The sequence below is a fragment of the Coregonus lavaretus genome, assembly GCF_964263955.1.
Source record: "Coregonus lavaretus genome assembly, contig: HAP1_SCAFFOLD_874, whole genome shotgun sequence".
NCBI lineage: Eukaryota > Metazoa > Chordata > Actinopteri > Salmoniformes > Salmonidae > Coregonus > Coregonus lavaretus.
This window is the reverse complement of record NW_028157590.1, coordinates 19170-40096: the sequence shown is the minus strand read 5'-3', so window position 1 is coordinate 40096 and position 20927 is coordinate 19170. Positions and strand designations below refer to the sequence as shown.

Below are 20927 nucleotides of genomic sequence, written 5' to 3'. Positions count from 1 at the left end.
AAAGTTGTGAGCGAACATGCTGGACTAATCTTCAGGGGAGAGGCAGCTGGACTTGAGACCATTTTGATAGACTTCTGCTGAGTCACTCTTTCTGCTGAAATTGACTCTTGTTGTATAGAATGGTTGTTATGCAGAGCTCACAGTGAAAAAGAACCTTCTAGAATAGAACAAAGAGGGAAAAACCAACTAACAGGGTTCTACAGTGACCCCTAGTGTTGGCTCAGAACACTGCATCGGTTTGGCCTAACAGATAGCTCATCTGTACCCACTGTAGTGGGTAGAAGCTAGGTGGGTGGCGCAGGTGCTGTTAGCAGTCCCGAGGAGGATCCTTTCGTGACCCGTTCCAACTAACATCCCCATCCTTCCTTGTCACTCCTCAGGTTAAAATGGAAGTTGCTGTGGCAGAAGAGAAGAAGAAGATATTCAGAGCCAGGAAAACCATGAAGATAAGCGACCGCCAGCAACTGGAGTCTCTCCACAGCACATTGTCGTCCCCCGTCCCGCCCCTGTCCAATTCCAGCTCTCCCCCTCCCCGTAGCCCGTTGACAAACGGCACGCACACAGAGGATGCACAGAAGGTGGCAGACAGAGAGCAAAACGACGTTGCGGCGACATCTCGTTCCACAACCCCCGTCTCCCCCATCTCCCTGACCTCTCGATCCCCTCCCCTTGCTCTGTCCCTATCGTTGTCCCCCTCCCCACCAACCTCCCTAAGCCCCATAGCCAAGGAAGACGCCACTCCCTCCCCATCATCGCCATTCCACATCCTAAACGACGTACTGAAAAAGATGGAGGAAGAGGGAAAGTGTTCCACATCCCCTTCCAATAAGGACAAGGAAGGGAAGGATACAGAGATGGAGGTGGCAAAGACGGACGAGAAAGAAGAGAAAGCACCTGAGACTGAGAAAGAGGTTTGTATGAGAACGAGAGCGAGGAGCTGAAATTTGGCTAAATGGGAAACATTGGAAGTTAAGGAAAATGGGGTTATAGTTGGAAAGTGTTGAAGTTGGCATTGTTAGGGGTCCAAGCACCGCGAGTAGGATTTTTTTTTTACCATGTGTTTGAGTTTGGCGGCTAAAATACAAACTTAACTGGATGTTCTCTTCTCCAGGAGGCATGCACTACAACTGGAACGAGCCATGAGGACCAAGCCCCTATGGATCAGTCTCCTCTGGACTCTCCGTTCTCTCCAGTCTCGCTCGCCGCGTCTGACAAAGAGTCTGGGAAGGACAAGAGGACAGAGCAGAAAGAAGACACAGTGGCCATGGAAGCTGATACGGACAAAGACCATACAGAGACCAAGGCCTCTGAGGCCTCCACTTCCACGGAAGAGAAACCTTCCTCCCCCAAGGCCACCCCCTCCCCCTCCGCTGCCCCTGAGCCGGATCAGGACATCGAAGAAGAGGTGGTGAACAAGGGAGAGAAGAAGAAAGAGGATAGTCAGAATGAGAAGGAGGGAGTAATGAAAGAGGAAAAGATGGAGGTAGTTTCTGTGAAAAAGGAGGTGAAAAGGGAGAAACAGGATGTTGCCTCCTCCACCTCTACATCCACAAGTGACAAAGGTATGAAATGACAGAATCTGCAAGACCTGGAAAATCATCCAGAGTTGACGGATACTAGTAGGCACCACTATGCCAGCTATGTTTCATTTTCAACCTATGGTTTTTTGGGATTTATAACAAAATATATAATCTGGGAATACTAGCATTTTACAAATAAAATAATACAGGAAAAAATCTAATATTAGTAACATACACGTAAGCATACTGCACAGGAAATTATATAAAATGACCATTAATCAAAATAATCTGATTCCAGAACACTTTGTCTCAACAGGGGTGAAGGTGAAGGAGGAAAAGAGCTCCTATTCTGGACAGAAGCGTCCCCTGTTGGAAGGTGACGAGAAAGATGGAGGGAAGGTTGAAAGAGACGGGAAGAGGCAGAGGGTGCAGGGCGCGGAGTTGGAAGCTCAGCTCGAGTTGAAAATCACTGCGAAAGGTGGCAGTCGCCTAAAACTGGAAAAGGTTGGTCTGGCAGGAATTGATGATACCTGTTCCCATGTATTAGCATTTTACCCACAGGTTTAAGACTTTACCCCTAGTCAGGCATAAAGTAACTCTCAAACAATCTTGCCCCACACTATCTAGGTCTACATTGTGTCTTGAACTCATCCTACGTTTCTCTTCTTCTCAGGTTCTGCAGAAAATGGTTGAGGAGCGGTTGAGGGCGCTGCAGCTCACCGTCTTCGACCAAGGTTTACAGGAGCTAAAAGACCGGGTAGAAAAGATTGATTGTGCCACAAAACACCAGAGCACCCTTAACACACTACAGGTAAGCTAGCTACATGTTAAATACTAGTAACGGGTATGTTACCAAGTCGATTTGACAATAGTCAATAGTCACAACAGTCAGAAATAGTCGTCAATGGTCATAGTCAACAATAGTCATAGTTTTCAATTGTCACAATAGTCAGCAATGCTAATTAAAATCCTCACAAATGGAAAGTCTCACATGTTCTCACTGTTTCTTACCCTTTTTCAGGCCAAGATTGCTAGACTAGCAAAGAAATTCGGAGAAGCCAACCAGGCCTCGGAGAACAAAAGAAAACAGGAGGTAAGAAATGTTAACTTATGGGACCCCAGTGTCTCAGAGAGATTTTTGTAAGTCATCTACTACTCAGTCGATATTAGTTAAAGCTGCAATATGTAACTTTTTGGGCGACCCGACCAAATTCACATAGAATTGTTAGTTATCGATCTGTCATTCTCATTGAAAACAAGTTTAAGAAGCGGTAGTTCTGTTTTATGTGCGCTATTTCTATGCTTCCGTTCTAAAGTTTTATTTTTGCGTCTTTTACTTTCGGTTTTGTACACCAGTTTCAAATAGCTGAAAATACAATATTTTTTGTTATGGAAAATATATTTCACAGCGGTTTAGATGGTACAATGATTCTCTACACTATACATGCTTGTTTTGTCACATAAACTAAAATTATGTGAACTATTAGTATTTTGGCAACCAGGAAATGGTGTAACGAATTCTGCATATTGCAACTTTAATATCGAACAGACAATGTGATAAAAATTGCTGAGGGTGTTAGCTAAAGGTGTCACCATGACGTGTGTTCGCAGGCGCTTACATCCCCTGTTGCCAAGACTGCACCTGCTACAAACACCATTCCGACACAACGGTAAGAGTTCGGTCCTACTGCCGATGTACTACTTCCTCATTTAGAAAAGCTTTTAGTCATTTGAAAGCATTTCCTCCTGTGAATCACGAGTGAGCAGTAATCAAAAACAGGTGATTGCATTGCCTCTAGTTTTATGAAGATGTGAGATACAATCATTATTTTAGTTTGTGTGCGGTCGTGTTAATCACCATTGGCAATCATGGATGGCAATTCCCAAACTTTTACTTATTCCATAGTTTCCTTTTCTCCATCTCTTGTGACAGCACATTCCCATTGCTTGTATTCTCCAGTATAAAAAAGTATTTTCTGTATTTGTAATTCAAATCATGCAGAAGGAAAGATGTGTGTTAGTCATTGCATGGGGCTATACTAGCTATCATTGTGCCTTTGTATCAACGTGACAATACCGGCCTGAAGCCAATGAATGCCACACGTGGAGTCAATCACAACGTGTGATTGAATGTGTGGTGGCTCTGCACAGGATCGTTATCAATAATACTGAGGCTGGATTAAATTATCGGGAAGATTGGATTAAAAGGCAACAACATCCACTAAAAACCATAATAACGGGAAACAAAGATGATACCTTCGAGGGTATTCTCTGATGTACAGGACCCACTTCTTTTTTGATCGCTTAGTGCCTACCCGTCAGGCGTTTTCAAAACAAAATCCCCACATGAAATCAATCATCATTTTGTTTTGGATTAAACAAACGAACAGGGGTTCAGTTTTTGCGTCTTTTCTTTTGCACACCACCATGGTTCCAGGTCCTGAGTCTTGTGACGTTATACAATGCGCCAAAGCTTGAGAAAACAAGCATTTAAAAGCTGTGCAGACAGTGTTCACAGCACCCGATCCAACTGCACCTCTCCTCTCAACAGCGTGTTCCGAATGCATCCAAAGCTGGAGCTGCAGTCTGAAGAGGGGGCACGGCGGAGAGGGGAGCTGGCGACCTCTATTGGTTGGATTAAGAAGGAAGTGAAGGAGGAGGAAGAATCTGAAGAAGAGTATGAAGAAATATCTGAGGAAGAGGAATTTGAGAAGCCTTCATTCAACCTAAGACACCAGCCTGCTAGAAGAGAGCAGTCACAGCAGCAGTCACCACAGCAACCGAGCAGAGGAACTAGGGTTTGTTCAGACATAATGCTGCGTCCCATCTCCACGGACAAGGAGAGACTGCTTTACCTGCGTTCTAAGAGTGCTGCCAGGAAGGCGAGATCCGATCGTTACGCCGTATTCCTGTTCCGGAACCTGGTCTCATACGAGACCTACGTGAAGTGGATCACCACAGTGAACTACGTTGGAACGTTGGGCAAGGACGCGCTGCCCGTTAACCTGCGCGAAACTATGAAGAAATATTTGGAACAAAGGTTCAACAAACTGTACGCCAGAGACTGGAAAAAGATCAGGGACGCCATCAATGAGATCCTGAGAGTGAAGAGACTACGGTTCTTCTTTGAATCAGACTTTAATTTGACTTAGACAGGTTTGATTGGGAAAGTGCCATTTTCCACAGTATTCGTGATGCACTTTGTTTTGTATGGAATTATGGAAACGACATAGTCTTGAGATAGTTGCAATCATCACATTTATTTTTATTTTACCAACGTTAACAGTAATAATTGCATTCCTGCCGCCATAAAACATTTGATTTGTTCATAATATTCCCAGTTCCTAATGTACTGAACTAAATAAAGGTCTGGAATTACTATAAAAAAAAAGATGTTGAGAATTTTTACACTAATATCATTATAACACAAACGTATACCAACATTTTTTCTTAATGTACAGTACCAACATTTTTAAACAACCTGCAAATACTTTATGATTCTCATGACAGAAGACTACAAACAACTCAAGAATGATACCCATACATTAAACAAGTCCTCAAGGAATCAACACCTTTTACCCCCTTTTTTGTGATAAAGAATTTTCAAATTTGCAGATATTTTTTTCTTGAATTTGTTAAACTCAATGCAAAGAAGAACAAACAACAAAATACACATAACAAACACTCAGTCAAAAAAAATTCAGTCAACACGTCTTAATGTTACAAACGGGGAAACGGAAGAAGACCGAGCCGGAAGACAGAATAATAGTAAACTGGCAGGAAGTGTGGCAAAGAGGTCGCCAAATTACAGGAAGGAAGACTTTCTCTGGTCTGTCTCAATATGACCTCTGACCTATTTTTAAACAAGCCAACTGAATGCAAATCACATCTCTTTCAATTACCTTTACAAAAAACAATTCAACTCAATGCAAACCCACATCTCTTCTAACAGGCCAGTAGGAGCTGTTGTAAAGCAGCCCATGACCAGCCCAGTCTCTACCAACCTTACAGGTAAGATCTCCCTTCTCCTTCTCCCTTACATGTCAATAGGATGTTTCACCTATCATGGGGATTGAACGACCCAGAGATCAAGTTACAAGATAAAGAACAACACCAACTGATAGTGTGCTCTGACCTGTCCTGGAATAGGATTTTAAAGTTAAAATCTAAAGTCACCATTCCTTTGCTCTCTCGTGTTGTCTTTCCAGTTTCTCCGGTCAAAAATCCCAAACCTGTCCCCACTACCACTACGGCCTCTGCCATGGTAACACAGGGCTCCATCCTGCAGCTGATCCCCACCTCCTCTAGCTCCGCCTCCCTGTGCACTGTCACCTCCCAGAGCGGCCCCACCGGCACCCTGCTCCTGAAGACCACCTCAGGCTCCAACGTGGTGGGCCAGAACGGCCAGCCCCTCCTCATCCAGCTGCCTCTCTCTGCCATGGCTAACGGTGGGGCCGGAACCCTGGTCAACATCCCAGTGTCCTCCTTCGCTGCCGTCAACTCGCTCAACAAAGCCAAGACCACTACTCCCACCACTACCTATATCCTCAAGGCCGGCCCCACCACCACCACCATGGCTGGCACCACCACCTCCACCATGGCCTTGCAGCCCATCTCCTCCACTACCCAGCTCTCCCCAGCCATGTCCCCAGCCCAGATGACCCTGGCTCGGGCTGTGTACCAGGGGGGCGCTGGGGGGATCAGTACGCCCAGTGCTGGGATGTCAGTGACCACAGCCAGGGCGCCGGTTCAGGCGTCCTCTGGTCCAGCTGCAACGGGCTCGGCCGCTCCAGGACCTCCGTCGGGGACAGCTATGACGTCAAAGACAGGTGAGTTTCCTAGCAACAGGCCTGATAACTATATCCTATACTGTATGTGGACAAGAATAATAATTGCATTTATAAATAATGATTTTCAAAGCGCTTTACATTGTAATGGGGAAACCACTTAATCCACTAGCTACAGTGAGGGAAAAAAGTATTTGATCCCCTGCTGATTTTGTACGTTTGCCCACTGACAAAGACATGATCAGTCTATAATTTTAATGGTAGGTTTATTTGAACAGTGAGAGACAGAATAACAACAAAAAAATCCATAAAAACACATGTCAAAAATGTTATAAATTGATTTGCATTTGAATGAGGGAAATAAGTATTTGACTCCCCTCTATATCAGAAAGATTTCTGGCTCCCAGGTGTCTTTTATACAGGTAATGAGCTGAGATTAGGAGCACACTCTTAAAGGGAGTGCTCCTAATCTCAGCTTGTTACCTGTATAAAGGACACCTGTCCACAGAAGCAATCAATCAATCAGATACTAAACTCTCCACCATGGCCAAGACCAAAGAGCTCTCCAAGGATGTCAGGGACAAGATTGTAGACCTACACAAGGCTGGAATGGGCTACAAGACCATCGCCAAGCAGCTTGGTGAGAAGGTGACAACAGTTGGTGCGATTATTCGCAAATGGAAGAAACACAAAATAACTGTCAATCTCCCTTGGCCTGGGGCTTCATGCAAGATCTCACCTCGTGGAGTTGCAATGATCATGAGAACGGTGAGGAATCAGCCCAGAACTACACGGGATGATCTTGTCAATGATCTCAAGGCAGCTGGGACCATAGTCACCAAGAAAACAATTGGTAACACACTATGCCGTGAAGGACTGAAATCCTGCAGTGCCCGCAAGGTCCCCATGCTCAAGAAAGCACATATACAGGCCCGTCTGAAGTTTACCAATGAACATCTGAATGATTCAGAGGAGAACTGGGTGAAAATGTTGTGGTCAGATGAGACCAAAATCGAGCTCTTTGGCATCAACCCAACTCGCCGTGTTTGGAAGAGGAGGAATGCTGCCTATGACCCCAAGAACACCATCCCCACCGTCAAACATGGAGGTGGAAACATTATGCTTTGGGGGTGTTTTTCTGCTAAGGGGACAGGACAACTTCACCGCATCAAAGGGACGATGGACGGGGCCATGTACTGTCAAATCCTGGGTGAGAACCTCCTTCCCTCAGCCAGGGCATTGAAAATGGGTCGTGGATGGGTATTCCAGCATGACAATGTCCCAAAACACACAGCCAAGGCAACAAAGGAGTGGCTCAAGAAGAAGCACATTAAGGTCCTGGAGTGGCCTAGCCAGTCTCCAGACCTTAATCCCATAGAAAATCTGTGGAGGGAGCTGAAGGTTCGAGTTGCCAAACATCAGCCTCGAAACCTTAATGACTTGGAGAAGATCTGCAAAGAGGAGTGGAACAAAATCCCTCCTGAGATGTGTGAAAACCTGGTGGCCAACTACAAGAAACGTCTGACCTCTGTGATTGCCAACAAGGGTTTTGCCACCAAGTACTAAGTCATGTTTTGCAGAGGGGTCAAATACTTATTTCCCTCATTAAAATGCAAATCAGTTTAACATTTTTGACATGTGTTTTTCTGGATTTCTTTGTTGTTATTCTGTCTCTCACTGTTCAAATAAACCTACCATTAAAATTATAGACTGATCATGTCTTTGTCAGTGGGCAAACGTACAAAATCAGCAGGGGATCAAATACTTTTTTCCCTCACTGTATATGTAGCACCCAAAGCAGCAAAATCTAAAAACCTGTTATAGAAGAATAGAGAATATTATCTAACTGTTTTCTTTCCTATTTCTATTCCATCCCTTTCAGATAACCAAGCAACAAGCTCTACTCCAACCAAGACAGGGGCTCGACCCAAAGGCTCCTTCATAGACCTCACTGAGGAGGAGGAGGAGGATGATGATGTGCTAGGTGAGAATGATTCCCAAAACCACCTCCATATTCCTCCCTCTCAGCTCCAGAGAGGTCCACTGAATAATGTCGTTATGACCTCCAAAATAGTGACAATTGTTGCTAATTATGGCTATTCTGGCTAAATAAAGATGAATTGAATTCCCTTTTCTGTCCTGTATTCATAATTCCTACTAATGTATTCTGCAGTGACTGGTGTGAGAAAGGCCACTACGGCTGTGGTGTCCTCCTCTTCAGTTACCCAGCGATCTACTGGACCTCCTCCGCTGATCAGCACTCCTAGTGGTGAGGCCTGCACATTACATAATCATTGATATTACCATAAACTTTTTATCCGCTTGCTAGTGTATACTAGCTAGATAGTGTGTACTAGCTAGCTAGCTAGTGTGCATGTAGTGGCGTAAAGCTTGTAGTGGGCGCGGCGTGTAGTTACTGCAGTCCTGATATTATTGCTTGAAAGGAGTGCCCGTCTTCACTTTTCTGAGGAGATTTTTGTTGCGTGTTCGTGGGTGCGTAACCAGATGTGATCAGAGGTAAGTTGCACTTTATTTAACTTCTGCCTTTGTAATATTATATTGTTCTGGAGTAAGACAAGTATTTCTCAGATATAAACCTGCTGTTGAAATTGTGTTTTGAGGGCAAATGAAATGGCTAGGTAGCTAGCTAGCTTTGGCTAACCTAATCCATTGCCAGTGAATCTGACAGATGAAGTTTCAGCTCCCCGTAAATGATTGCTTGTTTGCTATCTAGCTAGCCACCTTGTCAATGGCATAAAGAGTGAACAGATTGATCAGATGTGTGTGGCAATAGCTAACTACTATCACATTAGCTAGCTAGGTTGCCGCTAGCTAAGCTGGCTAGCTAAGCTAGCTCCAGTGTTAGCCATGTAGCTAGCTAGACTATTCACCTCGATTCACACCAGTTTCAGTAGCTAACGTTAGGTCTACATTGTGATTACCACTTGATGTATATCATTTAGTCAGGCTAACATTAGTCAATTTTATTTGGGAATGAGCCAAACTTATTTTTCATGTATTTTTCATTGGAGGAGCTATGTGCCATGGTGAATGTCCCTTTTGAGGAGGCCAGAGTGTTGCAGTCAGAGATGGAGAGTGCTAGTGATAGCTCAGATGAGGAAGGTGATCATGAGGAAAATGTCAGGGTTTAGGCATCTCAGGATTTCTTTGGAAAGAGCATACCTTTTTACCTATAATGCTAGCTAGTTAAATGTACATTGTGTTTAGAGAAATGGCAATGCTCAAATACTGAAATCTGATTGATGTAGCTAATATATTTCAAATTATTGTATCGATATAGGTTCTCTTATTTGAAATGTTTAAGACAACATGCATCAAAGAGCAGAGCAGACAAAGGCAGTGCAGAGAGCTACCAATCAGGGGTCGGTAGAGCAGGGTGCTACAGGACAGTCAACAACAGAGCAAAAAGCTACAGAGCAGGGATCGGTAGAGCAGGGTGCTACAGGACAGTCAAACAACAGAGCAAAAAGCTACAGAGCAGGGATCGGTAGAGCAGGGTGCTACAGGACAGTCAACAACAGAGCAAAAACTACAGAGCAGAGGTCGGTAGAGCAGGGTGCTACAAGACAGTCAACAACAGAGCAAAAAGCTACAGAGCAGGGGTCGGTAGAGCAGGGTGCTACAGGACAGTCAACAACAGAGCAGAAAGCTACAGAGCAGGGAGCAACAGCAATTGATGAGGGTAAGATAATACATTAAAACATTTAAATATTTTTTTTTACATGATCAACTGGGCAGTCCAGCTCAGCTTCCTCCCACTCCATGGCTCTCACTCTGTGTGTGTGTGTGTGTGTGTCATTCATGTTTTTATGACTAGGCCTATGAGCACATATGTCATACAGTGTATCATCTCAGGATGCTCAGTGCCATTATACTAGAAATCAATGTGTTTTCTTGTGTGTGTATTTGAATGTACAGCTTGTAGCAGCACACCTGAGGTGGGGGAGAATGGGCCTGCCAAGAAAAGAAAATACCTTTCACATTGGAAAGATGAGGTTCGGAAGAGAAGGAGAATGGAGGGTAAAGCCTACCTTGGCAGGAAAAAGGGTGAAGGGGAGGTGAAAAGAGAGCCACGCAATATGGGACCAGGATGTGTGTCAGAGGGTTGCCGAAGGTCCTCCAAGCGCTCCTGCAATGCAATCTGTGATGAGGACAGAGAGAAGATTTTTCAGTACTTCTGGCAAACGTTGGACTGGAATGAGAGGAAAGTGTATGTGTGTGGTCTTGTTGACTGCACTGCAGTGCAGCGCTGCAGGTCTGAGAATATGGGTTCTAGAAGGACATCCACATTGGCATACCATCTTGAAGTTTGTGGTGAGAAGAAGAGAGTATGTAAAAACTTGTTCCTCTCAACCCTTGGGTTGGGTGAATGGTCTGTGCTACACTGGGTGCAAGCGAAGGAGCTTGAGGAGACCGTCAGATTAACACCTGTGAGGAATGAGGCAATAGACGACGAGAACATTTCTGCGTGACTTACCGAAAGTACCATCACACTACTGCACGTCGTCCTCTAAGCAGTACCTGGAGCCTGTTTTCCAATCCATGTCAGAGCTGCAGCCGTCAATGCGAGGAGAGGATGGGAAAACCCCTCAGTCTTCGCCAGGTGTTCACACTAACATGATTGCTTTGACTACTACAATTTGATATCTGCACTGTTTGATTATTTATTACTTACATGATTCTTACCGGAATACCTTGATTTGATGTTGAATTCCTTGCTGAAATGCGCCTTGATGAGATTTGCATACTTGTAACATGATTGATAGTGAAATGTTGATATTGATTGTTGTTTGACTGTTGTAATACTTGTACTGTGAGTAAAAAATTAAACATCACACTTGCTGTAAATCTTTTTTTGTACACATTCGCCATAACATGTACTTGATGAGATATTGTCATTTAAATTATTCCAATGTCTCAAAAGTACGATTTAACTTTTTATGAAATTGAACTCATTCACAGTGATAGATATTAAGTCAATCAAATGTATTTATAAAGCCCTTTTTACATCAGCAGATGTCACAAAGTGCTTTTACAGAAACCGAGCTTAAAACCCCAAAGAGGAAGCAATGCCGATGTAGAAGCACGGTGGCTAGGAAAAACTCCCTAGAAAAGCAAGAACCTAGGAAGAAACCTAGAGGAACCAGTCTCTGAGGGGTTGCCAGTCCTCTTCTTGCTATGCCGGTGGAGATTATAAGAGTACATGGTCATTAAGGCTAGATCGTTCTTCATGATGTTCAAACATTCAAAGATGACCAGCAGGGTGAAATAATAATCACAGTGGTTATAGCGGGTGTAACAGGTCAGCACCTCAGGAGTAAATGTCAGTTGGCTTTTCATAGCTGAGTATTCAGAGGTCGAGACAGCAGGTGGTAGGGAGAGAGAGGGTCGAAATAGCCGGTCCGGGATAGGGTTGCACGTCCGGTGTAGAGGTCAGGGTTCCATAGTTGCAGGCAGAACAGCAGAAACTGGATCAGCAACAGGACCAGGGGGACTGGGGACGGGGACAGCCAGGAGTCGTCAGGCCAGGTAGTCATGAGGCATGGTCCTAGGAGAGCGAGCGAAAGATGGGGGAATTAGAGGGAGCATACTTAAGGGGGGACACTGTGGCAGCGTACGACAATACCCCCGGATAGGGCTAACCAGGCAGGATATAACCCCACCCACTTTGCCAAACCACCAGAGGGATTTCAACAGACCACCAAGTTACTACTCTGAGACAAGGCGGAGTATAGCCCTCAAAAATGTCCCCCACCACACGAGCCCGAGGGGGCGCAAGACCGGACCGGAAGACCGGACCGGAATTGACTCAATCCACTCAAGTGTTATTCAACCGCAATTGCAACCATTGTAAAATACACACATTATGTCTCAGTTAATCATCAGTACATGCTTTATAAATGATTCAATAATATTTCATGGTTGTCAGTTAATGGAAAATTAAAGCAGAAATGGCAATGCGTTTGCTGGTGCGGAAGCGGCCTGCTCTATTCAAGGATAAGAACCCAGTAACTCCACATATAATGTGTGCAAAACTCGTAACTCCATTATACTGTTTTTTATGTTGTAAAATAGCAATTGTTTAGTGACGTGAATATCTGACCGAAAATGTAGTCAAATTATGAACATTCATGACGCTGTGTTCATTAATGTTGAAATTATAATGTATTTTTTTTCACCTTCTTAAAAGTTGTGATTTTGGAGATACAAGGTTTTCATACAACATTGACGATATGCTTGTTACAGACTAAGCGGAACAAAAGTAAACCTTGAATTTGGAGGTTTAACATATCCCTATATTGGCCAAGTTTACCTATTTTATGAAATGCCATCGGTTGCCTTCAGAAAATATTCACACCCCTTGACTTTTTCCACATTTTGTTGTGTTACAGCCTGAATTTAAAATCAATTAAATGTAGATGTTTCTTCACTGGCCTTCGCACAATACCCCATAATGTCAGTGTATTTTTTTTATTTTTTAAACAAATTAATAAAAAATGAAAAGCTGAAATGTCTTGAGTCAATAAGTATTCAACACATTTGTTATGGCAAGCCTAAATAGGTTCAGGAGTAAAAATTTGCTTAACAAGTCACATTAGAATTTGCATGGACTCACTCTGTGTGTAATAATAATGTTTAACATGATTTTGGAATGTCTATCTCATCTCTGTACCTCACACATACAATTATCTGGAAGGTCCCTCTGTAGAGCAGTGAATTTCAAACACAGACGCAACCACAAAGACCAGGGAGGTTTTCCAATGCCTTCGCAAAGAAGGGCACCTATCGGTAGATGGGTCAAATTATAAAGGTTGACATTGAATATCCGTTTGAGCATGGTGAAGATAATAATTACACTTTGGATGGTATATCAATACATCCAGTCACTACAAAGATACAGACGTCCTTCCTAATACAGTTGCCGGAGGGGAAGGAAACCTCTCAGGGATTTCACCATGAGGCCAATAGTGACTTTAAAACAGTTTAGTTTAATGGGTGTGATAGGAGAAAACTGGGGATGGATCAACAACATTGTAGTTACTCCACAATACTAACCTAATTGACAGAGTGAAAAGAAGGACAGAATAAAAATATTGCAAAACATGCATCCTGTTTGCAATAAGGCACTAAAGTAAAGCTGTAGAAAATGTGGCAAAGAAATTAACTTTATGTCCTGAATACGAAGCGTTATGTTTGGGGCAAATCCAACACAACACATCACTGAGTAACACTCTTCATATACTGAACGCAACATGCAACAATTTCTAAGATTTTATGGAATTACAGTTCATATGAGGAAATAGGTCAATTGAATTAAATTCATGGATTTCACATGACTGGGAAAACAGATATGCATCTGTTGGTCACAGATACCTTAAAAACAGTGGGCCTCACAATCGGCCTCAGGATCTCGTCACGGTGTTTCTGTGCATTCAAATTACCATCGATAAAATGCAATTGTGTTCGTTGTCTGTAGCTTATGCCTGCCTGCCTGCCCATACCATAACCCCACCGCCACCATGGGGCACTCTGTTCACAACGTTGAAATCAACAAACCGCTTGCCCACATGACGCCATACAAGTGGTCTGCGGTTGTGAGGCCGGTTGGACGTACTGCCAAATTCTCTATAACGATGTTGGAGGCGGCTTATGGTAGAGAAATTAACATTTAATTATCTGGCAACAGCTCTGGTGGACATTCCTACAGTCAGCATGCTCCCTCAAACTTGAGACATCTGTGGCATTGTGTTGTCTCCAGCACAAGGTGCACCTGTGTAATGATCATGCTGTTTAATCAGCTTCTTGATATGCTACACCTGTCAGGTGGATGGATTATCTTGGCAAAGGGGAAATGCTCACTAACAGGGATGTAAACAAATTTGTGCACAACATTTGAGAGAAATAAGCTTTTTGTGCGTATGGATCATTTCTGGTTCTTTTATTTCAGCTCATCAAACATGGGACCAACACTTTACATGTTGCGTTTATATTTTTATTCAGTGTATTTTCAGGCATAGTGGTGGGGCTGGCTGCATCATGTTATGTGTATGCTTGTCATTGGCAAGGACTAGGGAGTTTTTATGATAAAAAGAAACAGAATAGAGCTAAGCACAGGCAAAATCTTAGAGGAAAACCTGGTTCAGTCTGCTTTCCAACAGACACTGGGAGACAGTCAGCTTTCAGCAGGACAGTAACCTAAAACAAGGCCAAATATACACTGGAGTTGCTTACCAAGATGACATTGAATGTTCCTGAGTGGTCTAGTTACAGTTTTGACTTCAATCAAAGCAATGATCAACAACCAACTTGACAGAGCTTGAAGAATTGTAATAATAAAAAAATTATACTGTGCAAATATTGTACAATCCAGGTGTGCAAAGCTCTTAGACTTACCCAGAAAGACTCACAGCTGTAATCTCTGCCAAGGGTGATTCTAACATGCATTGACTCGGGGTTGAATACCCCAAAGCAATATTTTTTATTTTTCATGATATATAATTTTTTTTTAGAATTTTTCTTCCATTTAGACATTTCAGTATTTTGTGTAGATCGTTGACAAATTTTTAAAATTAAATCAATTTTTATCCCACTTTGTAACACAACAAAATGTTGAAAAAGTCAAGGTGTGTAAATACTTCCTGAAGGCCACTGTAAAGTCTAAGATCTTTGATTGGCTAAGGCAGAATAATCATGGCCAGCACAGGGCTAAGCGTGCCAGGTTATCTCACATGTAGCGTTCTTTCACGTGCAAGTACGTCGACTATTTTAAATGGCTGATGCGGATTATGTGATGAGAAAAAGTGAACGTTTAAACTTTTTCTAATGTTTGCATGTATGGATCCCATATCACCCTGATATTACTATAACACGCATTCAATTATAATCTTAATTGCTGGATGTATCATGATTGTGGTCAGTCAGTAGACATAATTTAATAGAATTCCAAGGATATCTATTAGCCTAGCCATGCCTGTGATTCAATGCATTAGAAGTCAGCTCTATGTCTGTTTGCTCTGTAATAGTGGTTCTGAGTAAAGGTTTGCATATTTTTCAACTCAAATAATCTTGTGAACCACACAGATTTGAGGAGGGGATGGGATGCTTATTATGTTATCTAATTTGACATATTGTCCTCTCTTTACAGGTACGGCATCAAGAGCATCTCCTCAACAGTCAGTCGGCGGTCCTCATCTGACAGTCCACTACCGCCCCCCTCTGGTGAGTTTGTTAACGCTGAATCTATTTCACGTGTTCATATTTTTCTTGGATTCATTTGAGTTCTATAAGATTATTTTAATGTGTTAATTTCTCTCTATTTAAATTAATACAATAAACAACTTAATACTAAACCAAACACAACACAATTAAATACAAATATAAATAAACACATTCTAAATCTATACATTTTTTTTCTTGCATATTTCTTGCCCTAATTAATTTCCATCTCCTTTCGTTTCATTCCCAGGACTCCCCATCCAAAGCACGCATGGGAAACAATACCACTCCAACCAAGCCCCCCCCTGTCACCCTGCCCCCGTTACCCTTGGCTCCCCTGCCTCCTGGCCGGCTACCCATGGAGGCCAACCAGACCATGCCCCCCCAGCAGCCCCAGCTGAAGCTGGCCAGGGTGCAAAACCAGAATGGCATCGTCCTTTCCTGGTGCGTGGCAGAGACTGACCTGACCTGTGCCGGGGTGGAAAGCTACCACCTGTACGCGTACCACCAGGACAATGCTGGGTCGGCCGGTAACGGCCCTGGAGCGGGGCAGCACTGGAAGAAGATTGGGGAGGTGAAGGCACTGCCACTGCCCATGGCCTGTACCCTCACCCAGTTTGTCTCTGGATCTACGTATTACTTTGCTGTCCGGGCCAGGGATGTGTACGGGCGCTTCGGGACGTTCTGTGAGCCGCAGTGCACTGACGTCATCAGCGCCACCACTCCTAGCTGAGCCAACCGGGAAGGGAAAAGGCATTTCATGTGACAGGAAGTTGATAGCATTCCACCGCTTCTTTTTTACAGTGTTCGGGAGGACCCTGACTGAGATTGCTTTAGTGGTAACACGTGAACGTACACACACACACCATGAGAAAACAGTTAAATGTACACTGTTGGACTCCAGACTACTCTGATTGGAGAAAGGATATGGCAATGGTTATCGTTGTGCCTGGCGTTGTATATTCTTTGTGAGTTAAGCTATTGTACATAAGTGAATTGTTCCCCATGGCAGGTCAGATATTTATATGTTGACTTCTGTTACCCTGGTCCGGATGTTTTTTTTTTTTTTTTTTGCTTTATAAAAGAATAAGTGAAAGAAAATACATTTTAACGTTCACAGAAATTGCACAGGAATGCAAAATCGGTGTTAGAACCTAAATGATGTTAGAACGATGATAGTAATTTTGTATGTATTGTCTGGTAACCAGACTTAATAGGAATGACAAATTCAATAAAACATTTTATTGGAAAGTTTTCAAGTGTTGAGATTAATTTGGTTAGCCTATGTTTATACAGCCATTCCCATAGCCAATCTTGTTGTCTGTTTTACATGTGACCCATATCAGATTTGCACGTTTTCACTGATGTAGCCTCTGAAATAGCCCGCAGATGCAATGCTCATTTACTGCCACGGTTCCTTTAAATCTTTGGGTGATTGTCTTGTCAGCATTGAAATTGTCTATGAATTGAAAATCACATACGAATGTGGTAAGAATCGGAACAGATTCCATGTTTTTGCTGATGTTTACACATTGGGAAAAAGGTCAGATATGAACCGGATATGCCCATACATCAGAATTTGTTGTGTAAACGAGGCCGTTGGCTGCATGTACACAGGCAGCCCAATTCAGATATTTTGTCAATTATTTGCAAAAAAGCTGATCTAATTGATCAAAAAAACAATTAGTGGAAAAATATCAGAATTGGTCTGTTTGTGTAAACGCAGCCATGGAATCTGATATTTTGACTTCCAATTTATACCACCTCTATATGTGGATGTCAATCCTGATACAAACCATATCCTCCATATGCGACCTCTGCCTGGACGCTCAGATTTTTTTGATCTGAAGTGTTATTTTTTTGCACATGACCTGCCATTACCATGACAACAACCCCAGAATGTAAAGGAACCAGGGACGGCCTGTTCAATAGGGCGATATGGGCGACGCACTGCCAAACGGGAAAAGGAAGGGATTTTTTTTCTAATCAATTATATCACGGCAACAGTAGTTATCAGTGTTCACGTCTGATCTGCCAGCCACTAAATGTCAAATCAGGCTAAAGTCGTGCTTCAAATGGCCCCGCCCGTTTTTGGGGCGATTTCAGTCAAGTTGAAAATCGCCCAGAAGTCTCTCATAGCCTGTCATGTAAAATCTATTTTTTTCAAATTTCAAAGCTTTCAATACATTCTCTATGGGTGTCTGTGGGCTTGCACTTACGCGCTTTCGTCATACGTGACGTAACCATGAACGTAACTAAGACAATAGCGGCTAGCAGCGTCTCTGTTGCGACCTGCAGTGTGGCGTTATTTTATGTTTTTAATTTGTAGACTTAGTTTACAAACATTCTGCCAACCATGGATTTCCAGTGGTTGGTTTTGGACTGATCTTGTTGATCGTGTACATACCCGCTACGAACGGACTAAATAATGAAAACGCTGCTGGCAGCGGAATCCCAATACAGCTGGGAGACTTGGCTGGATGACAGAGTCCCGGACAGAGAAGTGGAGCCGGCCGGCTTCACCCTGGTCAGAGCGGACCGCGATCCTGGTAAGAGAGCGACTCTGTACCCCGACATTGAACTGCTTTCTGTGTCATTGCGACCTTACTATCTGCCCCGTGAGTTCCCCCAATTGTTTGTTACCGTTGTGTACTGTTGATAATCACAAGTTTACTGGAGAACTGAGACCAAGTAGAGACTTTGGACAGGGTGGATATGGTATAATAAAGGCAGTTTATTCAGAGGTAAAGATATCTGGAATCGCGTGCACGGACTCGTTCGTCAAACTCTTAGGGAGAAGAGAGCCCCGAAAACATTGTGTGCAGACATTTTATACAATAAATGATGTAGGTTGAATCTAGTAGTTCTGATCTTCTGATTGGTCCTGATGAGTTGGGCGAGGTCCCCTCCACTGTTGCATTGGCTCTGAGTCGGGTTCTCTGTCTTCAAATGTTCAGCCTAAAGAGAGGGGATTTTTGTGTGTGTGTGTGTGTTTAACAGTGATGATGTGTGTGTGTGTGTGTGTGTTATCAGTGATGATGTGTGTGTGTGTGTGTGTGTGTGTGTGTGTCCTCAGAGCAAGAACTCGTGAGTTGGAAGAACTGAGAGACCTATGGCGTGGGTGTTGTCCTTGGCCACCTGCTGACAAGGCTGACAAGATAGGACTCTTTTGTCCATTGTTATAGGATAGGAACAGCATTGATTGAAAACAAACGCCCAACACAAAATGGGTCATGCACAAGATTTTAGTCAGACCAAGCTATAACATTATATATTTACTACGACAGTACATTCAACCAAAAGCTAATATAACAAAGGCATCAGAGATTATTTATAATCTGTCACAGAAACTGGAATCCATCTCCCCAGATCAGTCAATAAATGCTTCTGGTATTGACTTATATGCTGCCCCTGTCTTCATGTTGTTGCTGGACATATCTTTTTTAAAATGTGTGTAGGTCACCTAAATCATCAGAAAAATTGCCCCTCCTGAGAATTTTTTCAGGAGCCGCCACTGAAAGGAACAGTGACAGGAAATGAGCATTGAATCTGTGTGCTATCCGGGATCCTTGGGACTACTTCAGAGGCTACATCAGTTTGAATGCGCAAATTGGATGTGGGTCACATGTAAAACTGAGTGGACAGTAAAAAAAAACGATCGGATGTAGAAAAAGTCTGATTTGGGTTTTTAGGGTGGCTGTGTAAACACAGCCTTAGTGTCATACCTTTATGTAATGTGCTGAAGTAGTTCTTGATTGCTTTTATTACAGACCACTATGCAGTCAATTGATATTAGTCACTATTGCAAGGGATGACTTGCATTGCAGACCAATATTCATGTTTATTCTTCTCCAGCCAACAATCTGATATTAGGCTACCCAATCTTATGGCACCTGGAGGTACTTTATAGAAGTTTCCTGTCAGCAGCTGAAGAGATCCGGAGGGTGGCAGCCATTCAGAAACGCACCAATAAAGCTGTCATTATCCAAAACTGACACCAGCTTCCATGACCATCCCTCTCCACACATGATCTACAAGAGTGGCTCTTAAGGTATGAAAGGCTGACACTTGAGCGTTTCCCCCCCTATTGTCCTGTATATGAACATGTGCAATGAATAAAGCACTGCACAACATGAGGATGTTCTGTTCCAGAAGCATGATGAGATTCCACAGCTGGTGCATTGGAGTGCTCAAAGAATTCTCAGACAAGCTGTGGAGTAGAGGGCAGGAATAAGGTGTTTATTAGGTTTTATATTTGTAAGCCCAGCTGTCTTTATTAGGTATTTAACATAGAGATTGATAGAGGACTCATCTTTAGATCTGTGCTATTATAGTGTCTGTGACAGCATGGGCAGAGCCATTTAGGCTACAACCCATAGGAATCCCCACCCAGTTGACTACTTTGACTACTTTAAGATGGCGGAAGCATGGTGGAAGCCCTCAATGGCAGTGCCCATGCTAAAATGGCATTTTGGCCACTAGAGACCTCTATCATTCTCTATGGGCATTTACCCCCTCCATGACAGCTTTTATGTCTAGAGTCCAAACATAGGTTAGTTAGCATACACAATCACAGGCCATAGCATATGACTAAACTCAACTGGGATAATCTGGGAAATAAAGGTAGTTATTCATAATTGTAGCATAGGCTACATTTACAAAGGCAGCCCAATTCTGATCTTTTGCCCAATTATTGGCAAAAGATATGATCTGATTGGTCAAAAGAGTGTCAAAAGATCAGAATTGGGCTGCCTATGTAAATGCAGCCATAGATGGAGATCCATCTTAAATTGGCAAGAGGAAAAATGAGTCAATTACATAGGAAAATATTAAATGACTTACATTTTGACTGTAATCTTCTCATCAACTTCTTCAAAGCTAAACTGTCAGAATTCTCGCCATGATGAGCCTACTAAGTCAAACAGCAAACGCACGCCAAAGGAAAGGACTTGAAGCACGAAGTTGGATTCCACATGCACTTTTAAATTCCATCCATACAAGGTTCTGGCGCAAAATTGTGCCTGGGAGCTCACGGATGTTGTAGTAAATTAATGAAGAAATCCTAATAATGACATTGTTTTAATTTCCCTTCATCAACATCATCAGTAAATATAGCGAGGTAAGTTAGTATTTGCATGATACTGGTGAGTTTACCTCAAGTTTACTGCATGTGTAGAGCACGAGTTTTCAGAAGTATTTAGCCAATTTCTCCTTTTGACCTTGCTAGCATATCTTCCATCTTTCCCCCAAAAATAATAATAATAATAAAAAAAGGTATAATACAGTCCATGAGTACAGCAAAACACTAGCCTATTGTTGTCAATTTTACCTTGTGGTTTGACTTTTATTTCCAGGAGAGGAAGTCAAGAACATGGCCAAATGA

The 20927-nt window shown here is 42.9% G+C and overlaps 1 protein-coding gene across 4 annotated transcripts in view; it reads left to right on the top strand.

Annotated features, from left to right (window-relative positions):
• LOC311125227 (activating transcription factor 7-interacting protein 1-like) overlaps positions 1 to 16798 on the top strand; it is a 61800-nt gene extending 45002 nt beyond the window's left edge. For 3 of the 4 annotated variants that reach the window (XM_084199278.1, XM_084199280.1, XM_084199279.1), the window contains exons 3-14: positions 381 to 911; positions 1112 to 1562; positions 1837 to 2024; positions 2194 to 2331; positions 2542 to 2613; positions 3132 to 3190; positions 5473 to 5531; positions 5729 to 6349; positions 8190 to 8291; positions 8481 to 8576; positions 15474 to 15547; positions 15795 to 16798. In XM_084199278.1, coding sequence (XP_084055404.1) covers positions 381 to 911; positions 1112 to 1562; positions 1837 to 2024; positions 2194 to 2331; positions 2542 to 2613; positions 3132 to 3190; positions 5473 to 5531; positions 5729 to 6349; positions 8190 to 8291; positions 8481 to 8576; positions 15474 to 15547; positions 15795 to 16277 — 2874 coding nt within the window. In that variant the 3' untranslated portion in view covers positions 16278 to 16798. Of the gene's footprint in view, positions 1 to 380; positions 912 to 1111; positions 1563 to 1836; positions 2025 to 2193; positions 2332 to 2541; positions 2614 to 3131; positions 3191 to 5472; positions 5532 to 5728; positions 6350 to 8189; positions 8292 to 8480; positions 8577 to 10246; positions 11173 to 15473; positions 15548 to 15794 lie in introns of those variants that run through there. The other variant, XM_084199281.1, reaches the window with a different exon arrangement.
• Positions 16799 to 20927: the final 4129 nt, after the last annotated feature.